A 15,921-nucleotide genomic window follows, 5' to 3' on the forward strand; every position below is an offset into this window, starting at 1 on the left:
TTCTGGATCGTTCGTCACTCTCACCAGTTCCAGACTCTCTCGTGGTGGAAGGATTGTTTGTGAGGCGCAGGAGACTGCTGTCGAAGGTCATCTGGATCGTAGATTTCTTTTTTCGACTTTGTTTTGGAAGGAATTGTAATTTAACAAAAAAAAGTTTTCTTTTGGATAAATAAAATTGTAGATATAGAAATTGAAAAAGTCATAATTCAAGGGTTTGTTACTAAAATTATTGAATTGAAAATGGAACTGCAGTGGCTTCTGTAACGGATGCAACATGGAAGTCAGTGGTGCTTGAATCGGAATCCCCTGTGCTAGTTGAATTCTGGGCCCCATGGTGTGGTCCGTGCCGGATGATTCACCCTATAATCGATGAACTGGCCAGGCAATATACTGGTAAGCTCAAATGTTACAAAGTTAACACTGATGATTGCCCTTCCATTGCAACCCAATATGGGATTCGAAGCATTCCCACTGTTATCATCTTTAAAAATGGTGAGAAGAAAGAGGCGATTATCGGTGCTGTTCCCAAAACTACCTTAACCACCACTATTGATAAATTCTTGTAAGTGAAACAAGCACTTGCTGCCAATAAACTATTTAGCTGCTAGTGCTCCATCTCCAGATGCTGCTGTATTTTTATGTTACCTTCAGAAAATATTAGTAACTATATGTGTCTTGTCTTACGTAGCTGAATGCATGTTTGGTAGCTTGTTCTTGGTTAGTGTAGATTAATATGAGAAGTATTGGCTTATCCTTCTTTTCATCCCTCCTGAAGTTTGGTTGTTGTGTGCGAAATGCATTGGGAACTGAAAACTGACGATGCATTTGGGTTCATGTGGTTCGATTATTTGACTACTTCAGTTAATTTTAAAATTTTTAAAATTTCAGTTTTGATTTGGTTTGATTTTCTTAAGCTAAGGAAATCAAGATGACCAAATTGATTTTTTTTAATTATTTCACATGATCCACGTACAGAAAAATATATGGTATGAGATTGGTGTGAGTTCTTGTGTCTTCTACTGTCAAGGAAACTGAAAATTTCAAAACTAACCTATGATACTATATACTGAATTTAAAAATGAAATGCTTGCCGAAAGATCTTGATGAGCTGGTGGTGGTGTGGCCAATCGGTCTATAGTTTTACATAATGCTAATATTGATTGTTGGGAATATTTGGTCTTTGGATGCTTTGAAGAAAATATATGAGAAATTACATGAGTGCCCACCTTCTTCTTGTTTTAACTGTTCTTTCTTCAGCGAATTCTACAAGAAAATATAACTTGGTTTAACTAATAATTTCTTGCTGGTGCTCAAGAAACCACCTCATGACTTAAATTTTCTTTTGGAGAAACCCTATACTAAAGCGTATTGCTTTAGCAACTTTGTTTAAAAAAAATTCAAAACCCATATGAGAATCTTGGAGACTTGACTCATAAAAGGTAATAAATTTGTTCTCTCTCCATGTTACCATCCGAAGTTCAAATCATGGGAGAGCCTGTAAAAACATACAATACAGAATTAAAATTGTCTGTGAAGATTCTGTCCGCATTGAAAAATGCTGACAGAATATGCAATGAAATAATATCGTCAGAAACTTTTTTGTTGGGTTTTCTTTGATCGTCGACACTTTCATTGACATTGTAAAATATTGATAGAATTGCCGAAAAAAATATTCCGTCGGGATTGAAAAGAATATTTTGCTGGCAATTCCATCAGTTTTTTTTTTTGGCTACAGTCTTTTATCTAATAATTGCTCCCAGAAAACTCATATTCACAACAAAAATTCAAGACCTATAAGGAGCTTTACACCTAAATAATACTAAATTTACACAGAGTTGTGGGTTTTCACAATTAAAAGATTTAAATAGCAAAATTATATAAATATTGCACAATAATAAGATATATATAATCATATAGATGGTGCCTAACAATGAGATATATATAATTCCATATGCAAATATTTTTTTCTAAAAAGAACAATACATTAAAATATATTAGTAAAAACAAATAACATCACGAGACAAGAAAAAATATTTATATGGAGAGATCTTCCTTCCATTCTACTATCCTTTTGCCTGAAATGAGTTTTATAAAAAAAAATATTTAATGCATTATTCTTAGTGGTTGAATCATCCAGGTACTTACAAGAGAACAATGAACATAATTCAAAACTAAAATATAATATCAAATATAAATTTAATTATTTATTAAAAATAAATCATAATTAATCTATTAACTCACAATATATCATTATTTAATCATTTCAACAATAATTATTATCACACCATTATTAACTACACCACCACCATCATTTTCTTTATCATTACAATTATCATTTTGCTAACATCTCATCATAACTTTATTATACATTCACTATGAAATTAATAAAAACCATCTCATTACCACTACCCCTAATCATTATCATCACCTCACCACCATAACTCCTATATTTTTATCAATTTAATCATCATTTTATCATTATCTCATCATAACTTTACTATTCCTTCACCATCAAAATAATAATTATCATCTCATTGTTGACGTCAGTAGTTATTGTCACTACCCTATTATTACAATAGCTAGTTATCACATCATAATTATTATCATTACTAATATTATCATTATAATAACAATTATTATTGATAATATTATTACCATAACTATCTTTATAAATATCATCATCACAATTTTCATATCATAGTATCATCAATAAATAATAAAACCAATTAATTCCCTAATGGTTACTAATTACTTATTAATTATCTATCATTTATTCAATTCAAACTTATTCCATCTAAATTAATACATTTAATTATTATTAATCCTACAAGAAATCATTTTTCTTTAAATTTCTAACTTAATCATAAAATTGATAACAAAATAATTAGTACCCATTATATTACCCATCATTTTTTCAATTCTAAAACATCCAAGTCATAAAATCACACTTAATTTCATCAAGCAACAACTTATATCAATATTCTTTAAATCCCAAACAAACTCTAAAATACAATCCACATATTAATATAATAAAATTATCATTATAAAACAACCAAAACACTTAAACAAATAAAAAAATTATAATAACTACAAACAAATTTCAATAAATTAACTTTAAACATAAATGAATGGATTTGTTTATTTGGTGGAGTGAAACTTGACAAAAAATAAAATCAATATAGTAAGATTAGGTCAGCATAAGCTAGTTGAGTGGACAGACTTTAGAGAGAGGCTTCTAAAATTTGAAAAAATAAGGTCAGAGTTTAGACTGAAATCTAATAAGAATAAGAAGTGGGGGGAGAGAAAAAAAGATTGTCAGGTTTTAAATGCTTTTAAAATCACCTACAGAATTTTCATCAAGTCAACAATACCAATAAAATTGCTGACTAATATTTTTTTTTCTTTTTTATTTCATTGTCTTTTCTGTTAGAAATTATTAACAAAAATTCTTCAGTGCAATTTCCATTGATAAACAGTAATAAAATATTTTTTTCCGATATATTTTGATATTTTTTCCAATTTTCTAGTATTGATAACAACAGGTATTTTCTCTTATTACACCAAATCATCCCCCTTTTTTATTTTTCAATAGGTATCTCTTGGATAGCTTTCAAAACCATGTCACCAACAAATTCCGCTGCGAAAGGAAGCTGGCAAAAACATAAAGGTTAGTTAAATCTGATGCCATCAGTTATAAACAAAGAGACATCTTTGAGATCAGATTGTGAGATGGTACAACTTTCTATGAACATCGATCCTCAAACTGCCAGTAATACACGCAACCACTCCGGGAATATTTAACATCATCGAAAGGGTAAGGGTCTGGGAAACGGTACGTAGTGGGAGAAGGAAAGTTACCTTCGCAGAGACAACCACTGCGACGTCCACCAAAACCTTGAACAATGGTTTAAAGAATTCACACGGGCAGGCATGCAACCATATACAACATTTTGAACACACAAAAAAAATAAAGAAAAAAAAAAGCCACACGACTATCTGCAACTCTCTTTCGTTCCTAAAATTTACTTCATCCCAGATACAGTAGCGGGTATGGGATGATGGTCTAGATAATGCTGCCGTTTTAAATAGTAACGCGGCTCCTGAAAATCGATGTACACAAATGCATAATTCGAGTTACTCGAGAAGTAGCGTGAGGGAACTTTCAGCATATCATGCAATTTCTTTCTTCCCATTTTATCAAGAAAACTCTGCCTGCAGTAGTAGTGTTCACATCTGCATCTGGACTACCTGGTCCAATCAAATTGTTGGGTGCATTGAGTTACGTTGTGGTGTTATGGAAAGGGATTCAATTTTCTGATCAGAGACACTGTTCTGAACCTGAATTCCTGTCTATGTGAAATCGGTGCATTGTTTATTCTCAGAACAGATCAACATGCTGGCACCAGGAACCGTGAGTGCTTCATGACCATAAGCATAACTCAGAGATCCAAACTTTGTTTCATCATCATCACTATCAATATATTTTGGAGTTACACGGTTCTGATAACTTCTGCGCTGAACAAGATATGCATTGAAGTAATAGCTTATCAATTCTTCCCTGGTCTTTCTAGGAAAATACTTACGTTTGTTGTCCCAAAAGCACTTGCCTGCAGATTGAGGGTTAAACCTGACCATATCCTTGAATATCTTTTCTTCTTCAGGGGTCCATCTAAGTGAAACTTCTTCACCCATGTGATCAAACCGCCAATGATAGAACAAAGGACCCAGTTCGAGCTTCAATTTCATTCTTTTTTCAGCAATATGAAATCTAACACATCCAACTGAACCTGGAAGCTGACAACCACATAGACTGATCCCTCCCTTTCCGATTGTATCCATTACAACTGGAGCATTATGGTTTTCACATTCCAAAGGCCATAGTCGTGTGCCCAGCCATTTAGAGGCACTCTCAGAAACCACACCAGTCCACTCAGGGACTTCAGCTTGGAAGAGAGGACCCACAGCCACATGCCTACGGACATGCTTATCCCCAGATCCAATGAGCGTTGTGTGCTTGGATGATAAATCATCAATGACAAGTTCTTGCTCCTTACAGGCGTTCTCACACTTGAGAAGACTTGCTGATTTACTTTGATGGGCTGAACATGAATTACAACAATAGCATAAATGAGGTTTCACTATAGCAGGAAGCCGCTTGCTGCATCTTGACCTCTCGGCAGACTGCTCACTTAGAAAACTAACATCCTCAAACATGGATGGATGCATCTTTTGATTGTTCTGTAAGTTCATATTGCATACCTATACGAAAACAAGTAAAATCATTTAGCTACAAAAGAACTTCCAATTGGAATTTTCCAATGAACCACAACAAGCATGACATAAATCTTCACAATTATTGCCCTGTTGAGATAGTTTAGAACAAAAAAAAAAAATACATTGCATATTGAATCATTGCAATAATAGTTCAGGGAGACAGGAAAATCAAATAACTTCACAAGGCCATTAGTTGGCCATTTGTATTTGTCTCTGATAAATGCCCAAGTGCATTAAAATATAATGATCTATCACAGGCTATCAAGTGATTTAGCCCAATATCAACAGCAGAGAACAGAAAAAGCTTCAGGTTTAAATTATCTGGAAAGGTTGCTATAAAGTTACTATAAAAAATGACATCTTATAGGGAATTTTAGCTTATGCATCTTGACCGGGATAATAGTCATTGAGATGTTGACTTACATCATGATATCTAATTTTGTTGAGAGGTCACGTGGTAGTTTGAAGAGGATGGGCTTTTAAGCTTTGAGATCCTGCAAAACAAAGGTTCCTTCCTCGGAGGTACTCTCTAGTGCTTGGGCCCATCTAGCTACCATGTGACCTTTCTGTAACATTAGATTTGTGATGATGTCAATATCTCATATTGATTAGGAGTCGAATGTGTAAAATAGTTATAAGGATTAGGTGCAATCTCTGCCCCTAATAGGCATATATTACCAACGAAAATCACCAAGCCTATAAGCCAAGTGCAAGGCCTAAAATGACAAGACCATTAGGGGAGCTAACAACGTAGCAGATGTGGGCTAACATCATTAATATTAATTAGAAGAGATTTCATTCTAGTTTTCTTCTTAATTTCAAGTTTTCTTTTTTCAAAAGAAAATTGCAAGATGCATTCATATGCTAAAAAAAATAAAAAACAAAAGAAATAAAGTTTCTATCAAGAAAATAAAAACTGTCTGCATTATAATTATTTTCTCTGTAGAAAAATGCAAGAATATTCTATCGTATTCATCTTAATGTTTTGCATTTATGATAATTTAAATGAAATCTTAGCATATTAATTTTTATTTTTACTCAACTAAAAATTTATCAAAGAAAAAAAAATCTAATTAACTCTTCAAAAATTATTAAATTTTTATAGAAAATATTAAATTTACAATATCAACTAAACATATATAGAAAAACAATCTGGTAATTTTATATCCATTAAAGCACGTGTATAAAGGGGGTGAAATTATATGTTTTTAATTTTAGTTTGGAAACTAATGTTTTCCATCTTGAAAATTGTCAAGAATTTACATGTGAAAACTATGAAAAATAAGTCAAGTGTATTTTTCAAACCCGGTACAAATTTGATGAAGAAATATAACATTTGAATAGAAATTCTTGTACCATGTTCATTGCGAACATATCCATAACAATTATCTTGTGCATTTTAAAATTAGCAATCGGTCAATAATCTATTCAAAAATAAAAAACCTTGCATGGAGATTTGAGTGAGCCTGAATATATATTAGTATTTAAAACAGTGAAAAAAATAGAAACTACGTCTTAAGTATAGAATTTACCTGCACGAGCGATTGTTCGATGTTAGGATTGACATGCCTTCTTTGCAAGAGAGCTTCTCGTGCCCTTATTGCTTGGGACCATAACTCATCACCTCTATGAATTACTCGAATAGAAGGATCATCAGGACATTTTGCAATTTGAATTACCCAGTTAAGCATTCTTGTTAGAGATTCTCGTTTTCTCTTGCGGGAATTGAATTCTTTCTTAGCAATACTTGGATCCAAGATCACAACATCATCATCACTATCATTACTGTAATTCTCCTTTCCACCATGAAACTTTTCATCATCATCACCATTCCTATCTTCAACATCATTGTGTATTCGATGTACATCTTTGGTGCCTAACAAACCTTTTTTTCTCTTCCCAGTGTCCGTTTCAATGTACCTGCCATTTACCTTATATCCTAGTGAAGCAAATTTACCATCCCCCTGCTTTCTATCACATCTAAGCGATAACAAACTTCTAAACTGCATCTCTAGCTCCAACAACGAAATACTCAAATTCCCATCACATTGATGCATCTCCTTTCTTAACTTCTCATCGCTACAAATCTTCATACATTTTTCCAACTCATACAAATACTTAATATAAATCAATTTAACAGAGGGAGAAAATTGAAGATCCAACCCTAATTCTTTAGCCACAAAGCTCCAAAAACCATTTACCAAATCAAACCCGCCTCTCTTTCTCACAACCCCAAAGAGTTTGAACAAATCTAACGATTGCCCATCACCGAGCAATGCTGGAATAGGCCTAATACACCCTCCATCTGCAGCCTCATTCAAAAAAATCGAAACCACTTCATCAAACAAGCATACTACTTTATCCTCACAATCACAATCATCCTCATCGGAATCATCAACAACAATACACTCCTTAATCTCATCCTTCATAGGATGATTAATATCTGGACAACCACCACCACCCTTGTATCTATAAATAATATCATCAGGACAATCTAAAGCAGACCCATTTTTAAAATTAACCATCCTGCCATGAACCTGATTCTTTTTTCTTTTTTCTTTTTATTTCTATCTCCTCCTTAAACCTCGTAAATCAAAAATCAACAAAAGAAAAAAAAATCCATAAAAAAGATAGCAACAAAACTCTCTTTTTATTTGCTCTGTTTTCATAAGTTAGTGCAGACAACAAAACAAGAATTTAAGAGACACAAATCTGATAAGAGAACTAAAAGTAGACATAAATCTTGAACATGATAAAAAATATTACAGGACAAGAGCAGGTGTAAGGCAACCATAACTCTACCCTGTTTTTCAAGATATTACCTCATTTCTTGGTCTTGAATAGGATTTCCTGTTCTGAGTTTTTTTCTTTCAAAGCAACCAAATATGTCCAGCACAACAAAGTTGGAAAGGGGACAAGAAGATCGAGGTTCGGAGAGTACGAAGATAAAAATGACCAGTGGCTGCCAGCACACACTAATCCAATTGGAAAGTTTTGGACATTTGGGATCTAATTGAACAGACAAAGAGATTTTATTATTTGGGTGGATGATAATTAAGATTAGTATCAAGAAAGGAATGGTAATTAAGGTAAAAAAAATCTAAACTTGGAAACAAATTAAAGCAAAATCCAATAAAAATAAACCCTTTTTCTTTTCTTTGCCAATATTTTGTGGAAGGGATAAATACTAGTAATTTGTTAAAATGACATATATTTTTATTATCACACAATTAACAAAGAGTATTGCGCTTTTCATATATATATATATATATAAGGTAGCAAAGATAAAAAAATTGGGTTCAATGAGCTTTCTTTCTTTATGACACCTATCCTTTGAAGCGCTGGATGTAATTAACATTACCATTATCATATACTTTAAACCGCCTGCTGTTTTTTATTATAGTAATAGATATATTTTACTGTAAATTGCAATAATAAAATTATTTAGTGGAAAAAAACTAGGCCTTGATATTAGAGTTTTTTTGGTTTTTTTACTGTTTTATTTATTATTAAAAAATTATTTTAGGGTATATATATATTTTTTATTTTTTTTGTGCTAGAGGTCAGTACCATCACAAAAAGCACTTCCCATCCATGAGATTTTAGAGTTTGACAATTATTGAATCTGATTGATTTTAAATTTTACTCGAAAAACTTGATCTTTATCATGGATGCTTCATTCTTAATTTTATTTATTATGTTTTTTAAATTTCTGGATTCTATATGAATTAATGCTTTTAGCAATAATCAACATGTTAAATAAGATATCAAATTAAAGCGGTTATTTAAAAAAATTAGAAAAGAGATACATTGAAAAAGAAATACTCTTGCAAAATAAATTAACAAAAAACTCTATCACAAAAAAAAGAAAATAAATAACAACAATATAGTAAAAACAGTCATAACCTCCGATCTCTGATCCCCCAGCTCCGGTGAAGGTGGTTGACACCACCCACACCAATAGAAAAAAGAACAAATTGGGCTCCCTGCAGAGTGGTCTGCACATCTCCCTACCCTGGGCGCGTGCAACAAAGCTTCATAAGCTGACCTATTAATCAGTGCGTGTAGTCCACACATAAAGGTTGTTTCTTTTTTTAGCAATTTTCTTTCCGTTCCAGTCAATTCTGACGACTCGTAAAGATCAATTTTAATCCGTATATCATCTATTTATTGTTTGAATAATTTTATTTTATAATTTATTTTGATAATTTTTTAATTACAAATATATATTGACGTGCATGTTATTTTGGATAAATTAATAATGTATTCATGATTTTCTTTTCACATTTGGTTATGCTTATTTATATTAATTAAATTAGTTAAAATATTTATAGTTATTTATGATTATTATGCTTGGTTAAATAGTTAATTGATGATGGGTTAATGTAAATTAGATAATCAAAAGTAATTATTTAGAACTCGAGTCTTTGTTTACTATCATCTTAAATTCTATAATCTAAAAAGTAGGGATTTGATTTTATTATTAAATTTAAATTTTAGATTACTATCATATAAAGTTTTACCTACAAATAAATATAATTATTTAGTTTAGATAAAATATTAGTGTATAATACAGTTTAATTTAAACTAGTTAGAATTACTATTAACCATGAAACTAGATAAAAACTTATTTTTTTTATTTTTACTTTTTTTATATAATATTTTATTGAAATGTCTCTCGTGACCTAATGATAACTCTAGTGGAGATTATTAAGGCCTAGTTTTGATTGTTTTATTTTTATTGTGAGAAGCTGAATGTGCTTTTGTACATATTTTATGTTTGAAAACTAATTAGTACATGTTTATTATTTATTATTTATATTTCTATGTTCTTGTATATATTTTTATTTATATAGTTTTTCATGCCCCTTTTCATATATCATTCATCTTTTATTAATATCATGTATTATTTTTTAATTGAATATTGGTTTGCATTCAAGCCTTTATCATATGACACTTTGTTTTTCACTTCACTTTGATTTATTTTTTATGATTTTTAGAGATTAAATTTCATTTAAAATTTAATTAATGATACTGAATATAGTTCTAAACATGAGATTTGATCAATTTAAAGGGTTCAAAGTATACTTTTTTCACTTATAATTTTTTTTTTTTTACACATGGTGGATGAATACCTAAAAGAATTTTAATTCCTTGGAATCTTTTTATAGATTAGTGTAAAATAATTCTTATTTCTGAATATTTTTTTCACTTATAATTTACAAATTTAAATTCACATTCATTCACTATTTTTTTTTTTGTTAATAATAAACAATGGATCAACATTTATCATTTCTCTTCTTCGTCATTTTACATTATCCTTTCAACATTCATCTATACTTCTTTTTTAATCATAAACTTCTTCAGATAAAGGAGCATTATCTTTAATTAAAAGAAATTAATTAAATTAATTTTTTTTATATATTTTAGTTTTAATACCACCCTCCAAATCTAAATTAGATTTTAAGTAGCTGTTCTTTAACTTCATCATTCTTCATATGAAGAAATACGAATTGTGAGTGTATTAATTTAAAAGTAATAATTGACATAATATTTAATAAAAAGAAATAATGTGAAAATGAAAGGAGTGTTCCATTGTCATCTCATTTTTGTGATTGAACTTGGCAAATAAGGTCATTTTTTATTCTAAAAAATATAAAACTTTGATTTGCTTCTCTCCTATTTTAGATCAAACAAAGGAAATGCTCCTTTTTTGTGTGTCTTATTGTTATTTTGAAATCAATGAAAGTTTTTCTATTTATTTTAAAAAATTGAATAATAACTATAATTATTTGTTAATATCTTTTTTAGAGCTATTTAATTTATGTTTCGGTAGATTACTTTGAGAAAATATATAGTAATAAAATTTTAAAATAAAGATTTTATATGAATACCTTTTTGAAAACAAAAAACTTGTGTTCTTGTATTTATTATTTTTCTTGTGTTATTTTTTGATTGTGTTAGTTAATATCAGAGCCTAACAATTCTAGTTAGTCTTAGTTATAAAACTTGAAAATCATTTCAACTAGTTACCCCAAGATTTAACCGATTAGGAGCTTGGACTAGTTTGGTAGAAGAAAAAATAGGAATGGTTTAATCTAATCTAGTTAAAAATCACGTTAACTTGTGACCTGATCAACTCAAGGTCCTAGTCAAAATTGACTCTTATTCTGTCGATTTTTTTAAAAAAAATTTTTATTGAAATAATATCATTTTGATCATTTAAAAAAATTTAAGATCATCTCAATTTGATTTTTAATTTGTGACCTTATCCTTGCTCTAAGTCAACTTCTAAATTGAGTTTTATAATTATGATAATATTTACTTGTTTTGTTTTGTGTTGTTGAATAATTATAATTAAAATAAGTGGTTGGATAACAAAATATGTTCATGTATAAAGGGAAAGAAAGGAATAGAAGACATGCATAGATCAATTGTTAAATTAACCTGTAAATTAATGGAGGTAACAATCCCGGGAGACTTTTAAAGACACATTTAAAAGGATTTTGACCAATTGAATTATACTATTGGGAATGACAAAACTTGATTGCGCAACTTACCAAACTATATTATTTTTCTAATTTTTCATATACAGAAATTCCCACTTGATAAAAAAAAGGTTCAAAAACTAGAGATACAAAAACATGTATCTATTGCAAAATTAACATGTCAAAATTAATGGAGGTAAAAACCCTGAAAGATTGCATGGAGAGTGATGGCATATCCAAGACCATCAAAAACACATTTTAGAGAGTTTTAATCAATTGAATTGCAACTTACCGAACTATATTACAAACTATTTTTGCCAGCAGTACTATTTAAGGGGAAAAAACCCAGAAAGTGTATACCATCAAAAAGAAAAACGTCCGAAAGCATATCATGAAGGTTGCTTTCCAACGCATCTACAAGAATATTCACACCATTTCGCCAGCTAACAATACAGTAAACTTTCCGTTTCTTCTTGATTAGAAAGAAAGCATAATGCGTTAGATAGAAAGGCGGCGGCCTAGTTGATTCTAAACGATGAAAAAGAAGAAGAAGCAAAATTCAATGCTAGGATTTAAATAGAGTAAAAATCAAAATTAAGTTAAAATCGTGGTAGATTCACAACCATTTGATGACTAAACAAAATTAAACTAGAAAACCTAACATAAATTTTCTGAAGGGCAAGTACTTCTGGCTTCACTATTAGAAACATGCTCTTAACTTTACCTGTACCCACAAGTGACCTGCACCATCATCACAAGTTCCAGTATCCATAAAAACTAGCAGATCCTGTTGCTAATCTCAATCAGCCAATGAATACGAGTAAAGTTTGTATAGATACACCCTCTTGAAACAGTCAGAACAATAGTAATCAGCACAAAACCTAGGACTAAAAAATGATTGATCAGCGAATAGACAAAATCAAACCTTGAAGTGTATATTAGACTACGTGTTATTTACATGAATCATCTAAACAAAAGGCCCTTCTTTTGATCCTTCCCCAACTTTCCTCACACCGATCAATTCCCCCACTATCAATCAAACTCACAAACAGATGAACTTAAGACAAAAACAACTATGTACGATTTACAGACCATTTTAATTGGTAGAAGGAAAAGGAAAGCGCAACTGCTATGAGTATTTCAGAGCATGAATTGCAGTAAAGCTATACCAGGACAAGGAGAAGGAGAAGGAAAGAAAGAGCCCACCTGCTGTTCTATTATAACCACCAAGTGATGGACATCAGTAGGGTGTTGGACAGCCTCTATCCTCTCTTCTCATCTTCTTCCTCACCGCCCCAAACTTTTTTTCACCCTCATTTCCTTTAAGATTTTTAAGGTTTGACAAAGAGAGGATGCAACAACATGGCATTCAAGGAAGGACCGACTCTTCAAAGAAAAGAAAAGGAAATAGCTACAGCCAAATCTATGGCAACCACCAAATAGCGGGCACAGAAAAGAAAAACTAAAAACTCTTGTGCATTTGTAACTTCTGCTTTGCAAACTTGATATGAAACAGCTAAGAAAAGTTGACCTTCAACAAATTTTCTGCACAGCTACTAATCAATAGGAGGGTCAAATATCATTTCCTGCAATGTGAAAAAAAAAACAAGGAACCATGTGGATATCATGCATATTAAGAAAATCCCATAAAAACAAATGATCAAAATATAGTTGGGCAAACCTTGTCGCAAACAGGACAACTTTCACTTCTTTCCATCCATTCAAGAATGCACGAAAGATGAAAGTGATGCTCGCATTTTGTGGTAAGTTTTGGATTCTCTAAATCATACTCTGCACAAGAGAAAGTAGGGTGCAGCTAAAACAGCCAAATAGTAGAAGCAATTTCACTGCCATAAGCCACAAGCATATGATTAAAGAAAGAATTTAGTAAGGGCATTATACCTTCCAGACAGATAGGACAATCCTCCTCCTCCTCCTCTGTTGCTGAAACAAGAGGCTCAACTGGCTTTGAAAGCTCAATTTCTAACTCCTTCGCCGAACCAGGTTCTGAATTGATTTGCACTTTGCAGTCTAAGTCCTTCGCATCTTCACACTTAGCCAAAGTTTCCCGAGTATTCAAGGCAGTGTTTTCTTGTCCAGAAGCGGAAGTTGTGGTCTGCAAAGCTCCATGGTTCTTGTCACCAGGAACCTCTCTCAACCTTCCCGGGGTTTGAGGACGTCCTACAGCCGCATCAAATGGGATAGGTGCAGGAGGTGGAATATAGGCATCAGGCACTGACGTGTCCAGGTTTGTATCAACCAAAAGCCCGGTGGATTGGAGGACAGACCCCGGTGCATGGTGTGATGACAATGAGACTTGCTCTTCTGGTGTTCTGGGGTACTGCAGAGTAAACGAGTTGCGATCAATATAAGAAAATAGTAAACCTGGAACTGAGTCTAGTATACAAGCAAAATCTGGCAAGTACTATCCAATTGACAATCAGCAACATGAATATCTATCTATAACCGATCTCACATGAAGCACAACAAGAACAGTCAATTCCAATAAATTAATAACGTAATTTCCTGAAGATTAAAAGCAAATGACATCCCTAACGATATCTCATTAATTATCTAATATCCTACGCAAATTGAACCTTAACAGCAACAGTTAACCAGTCATTCGCTACGAGTAGCCTACTTAACCCATGGCATCGGCATCAGTTTTCAATTTGACAAAAATGAAGGAAAGGCAAGGGATGGATATTGAACTAACATAATAAAAAGGCGGTGCGTTATTAAATTGATCAGCAGCTCCTTTAGCGGAACCACAGCAACAACCTCCCATAATATTTTCTATCTCCTCCACTGCTTCATCATCATCGTATGATTCTCTTCTCCCTTTATCCTCCAATCACCAACACTGTTTTCCACAATCAACAAATACAGACATCGCAATAATAATAGTAACAAATAACTTAACAATAATATTCTCCAAAACCCTAAACAAAATCAAAATCACCGAATCAGAAAGTATTTGATTCACACAATCTGTAGCTCTTTGAGCTCAGGCAGTTTACCTGAATCACTGGATTGAAAAAGAGAAGTTTATGAATTGGAATTACGGTGGCTTGTCTTGAGGCAAGCCAACGGGTTTACGGAAATGATTTTCTTTTTTGGCAGGGAGGAAGAGGGGCTGTACTTTCGCGTCCGAGAACGACTTTCACTGAAAAACAAGCACATTATTATCTTTTTAAAATAAATTTAAAATAAATAAATAAATACTTAGTATCATTAACCTGTTTATACGGGAGAATATCATTTTTTTAAGTCATTATATAATTAATTGCGTAGAATAAGAAAAAATAGAGGTTGATGGTGGGATTTGGTCTAACGCTCTTGGTAAACGGTGTGGAACTCTACTCGCTTTGATTTTTGGACGCCTTACCAATTAAAATGCCTTTTGTATTTCTCTTTCACATTTCACATCTTCGAAAACCAAATAGTTAGGTGCAACTCTCGTTCTTCAACTTCTTTGAATTTTCTCTTTCGTGAGAATCTGACAATCCTTTGTTTACATATAAATCATTTTGACTTACTTGTAATATAATCATGGATTCTCACTTTATACGTTAAAATTAGTCTTAAGTTCAATAGCATCTTGAACTTAAACTTAGGCAATAAAATATTTAACCTATATATTGCTTTTTGTCGTGTAATGTGTGTTTTGTTTAAATTATAGATTTAAAAATGCATCACACTTAATCATATGGGATTTGTAGATAATTATTTAACCTATATGGGCTTGATCGAAGGTTTAATGGACTTTAGATTACGTGACGTTGGAAGTCTCCCACAACCTTAATCTAAAATTGCAAGCGAAGATTGTTGAAATCTCAACTGCTGGACTTTGCTGATTAGCTAAACACAGATGAAAAGAAACCAAGTTTTTCCTGCAAGCTAATAGCCATCTAAATGCTGATGTTCCCATGTCTGCCAAATTAGCATTAGATCAGATTTTTAGTCCTTGAAAAAGAGAAGAAAAAAACAAGGTTTTCCTTTTCCATAACTATTACATTGGTTGCAGTCAACTGCATTGTGCGTGTCGAAACGAGGGATTTTGATAAACCAGGAAAGAACAGTTTTTTTTATCATCTTCAACCTCAAATATGGGGCAAGCCTTCAAAATGAATATTTCAGAATCTAGATATCAGCAGGA

The 15,921-nt window shown here is 31.9% G+C and overlaps 3 protein-coding genes across 5 annotated transcripts in view; 1 reads left to right on the plus strand and 2 right to left on the minus strand.

Annotated features, from left to right (window-relative positions):
• The window catches only part of LOC105138142 (thioredoxin-like), a 26,781-nt gene that overhangs the window by 377 nt on the left and 10,483 nt on the right, over nucleotides 1-15,921 (plus strand). The window contains exons 2-3 of the mRNA XM_011044151.1: nucleotides 3-86; nucleotides 253-760. Coding sequence (XP_011042453.1) covers nucleotides 3-86; nucleotides 253-566 — 398 coding nt within the window. The 3' untranslated portion in view covers nucleotides 567-760. Of the gene's footprint in view, nucleotides 1-2; nucleotides 87-252 lie in introns of the transcript that reaches the window.
• LOC105138146 (AT-rich interactive domain-containing protein 2-like) lies at nucleotides 3,692-8,365 on the minus strand. Of its 3 annotated transcripts, none has more exons than XM_011044159.1 (3): nucleotides 6,807-8,365; nucleotides 4,351-5,259; nucleotides 3,692-4,293 (listed from the first exon to the last, which is right to left on the minus strand). In XM_011044159.1, the coding sequence occupies exons 1-2, from the start codon at nucleotides 7,797-7,799 to the stop codon at nucleotides 4,351-4,353; spliced, it is 1,902 nt and encodes a 633-aa protein (XP_011042461.1). In that variant the 5' UTR covers nucleotides 7,800-8,365; the 3' UTR covers nucleotides 3,692-4,293. The 3 variants fall into 3 exon arrangements, with proteins under 3 accessions (XP_011042461.1, XP_011042460.1, XP_011042459.1); XM_011044158.1 differs by having other exon boundaries at nucleotides 3,692-4,290; nucleotides 4,348-5,259; XM_011044157.1 differs by having other exon boundaries at nucleotides 3,692-5,259.
• Nucleotides 12,329-14,960, minus strand: LOC105138145 (E3 ubiquitin-protein ligase At3g02290-like). The gene is made up of 5 exons (XM_011044156.1): nucleotides 14,783-14,960; nucleotides 14,479-14,625; nucleotides 13,665-14,103; nucleotides 13,444-13,553; nucleotides 12,329-13,348 (listed from the first exon to the last, which is right to left on the minus strand). The coding sequence occupies exons 2-5, from the start codon at nucleotides 14,548-14,550 to the stop codon at nucleotides 13,319-13,321; spliced, it is 651 nt and encodes a 216-aa protein (XP_011042458.1). The 5' UTR covers nucleotides 14,551-14,625; nucleotides 14,783-14,960; the 3' UTR covers nucleotides 12,329-13,318.

Source organism: Populus euphratica, unplaced genomic scaffold (assembly GCF_000495115.2).
Source record: "Populus euphratica unplaced genomic scaffold, PopEup_1.0 scaffold153.1, whole genome shotgun sequence".
Taxonomy (NCBI): domain Eukaryota; kingdom Viridiplantae; phylum Streptophyta; class Magnoliopsida; order Malpighiales; family Salicaceae; genus Populus; species Populus euphratica.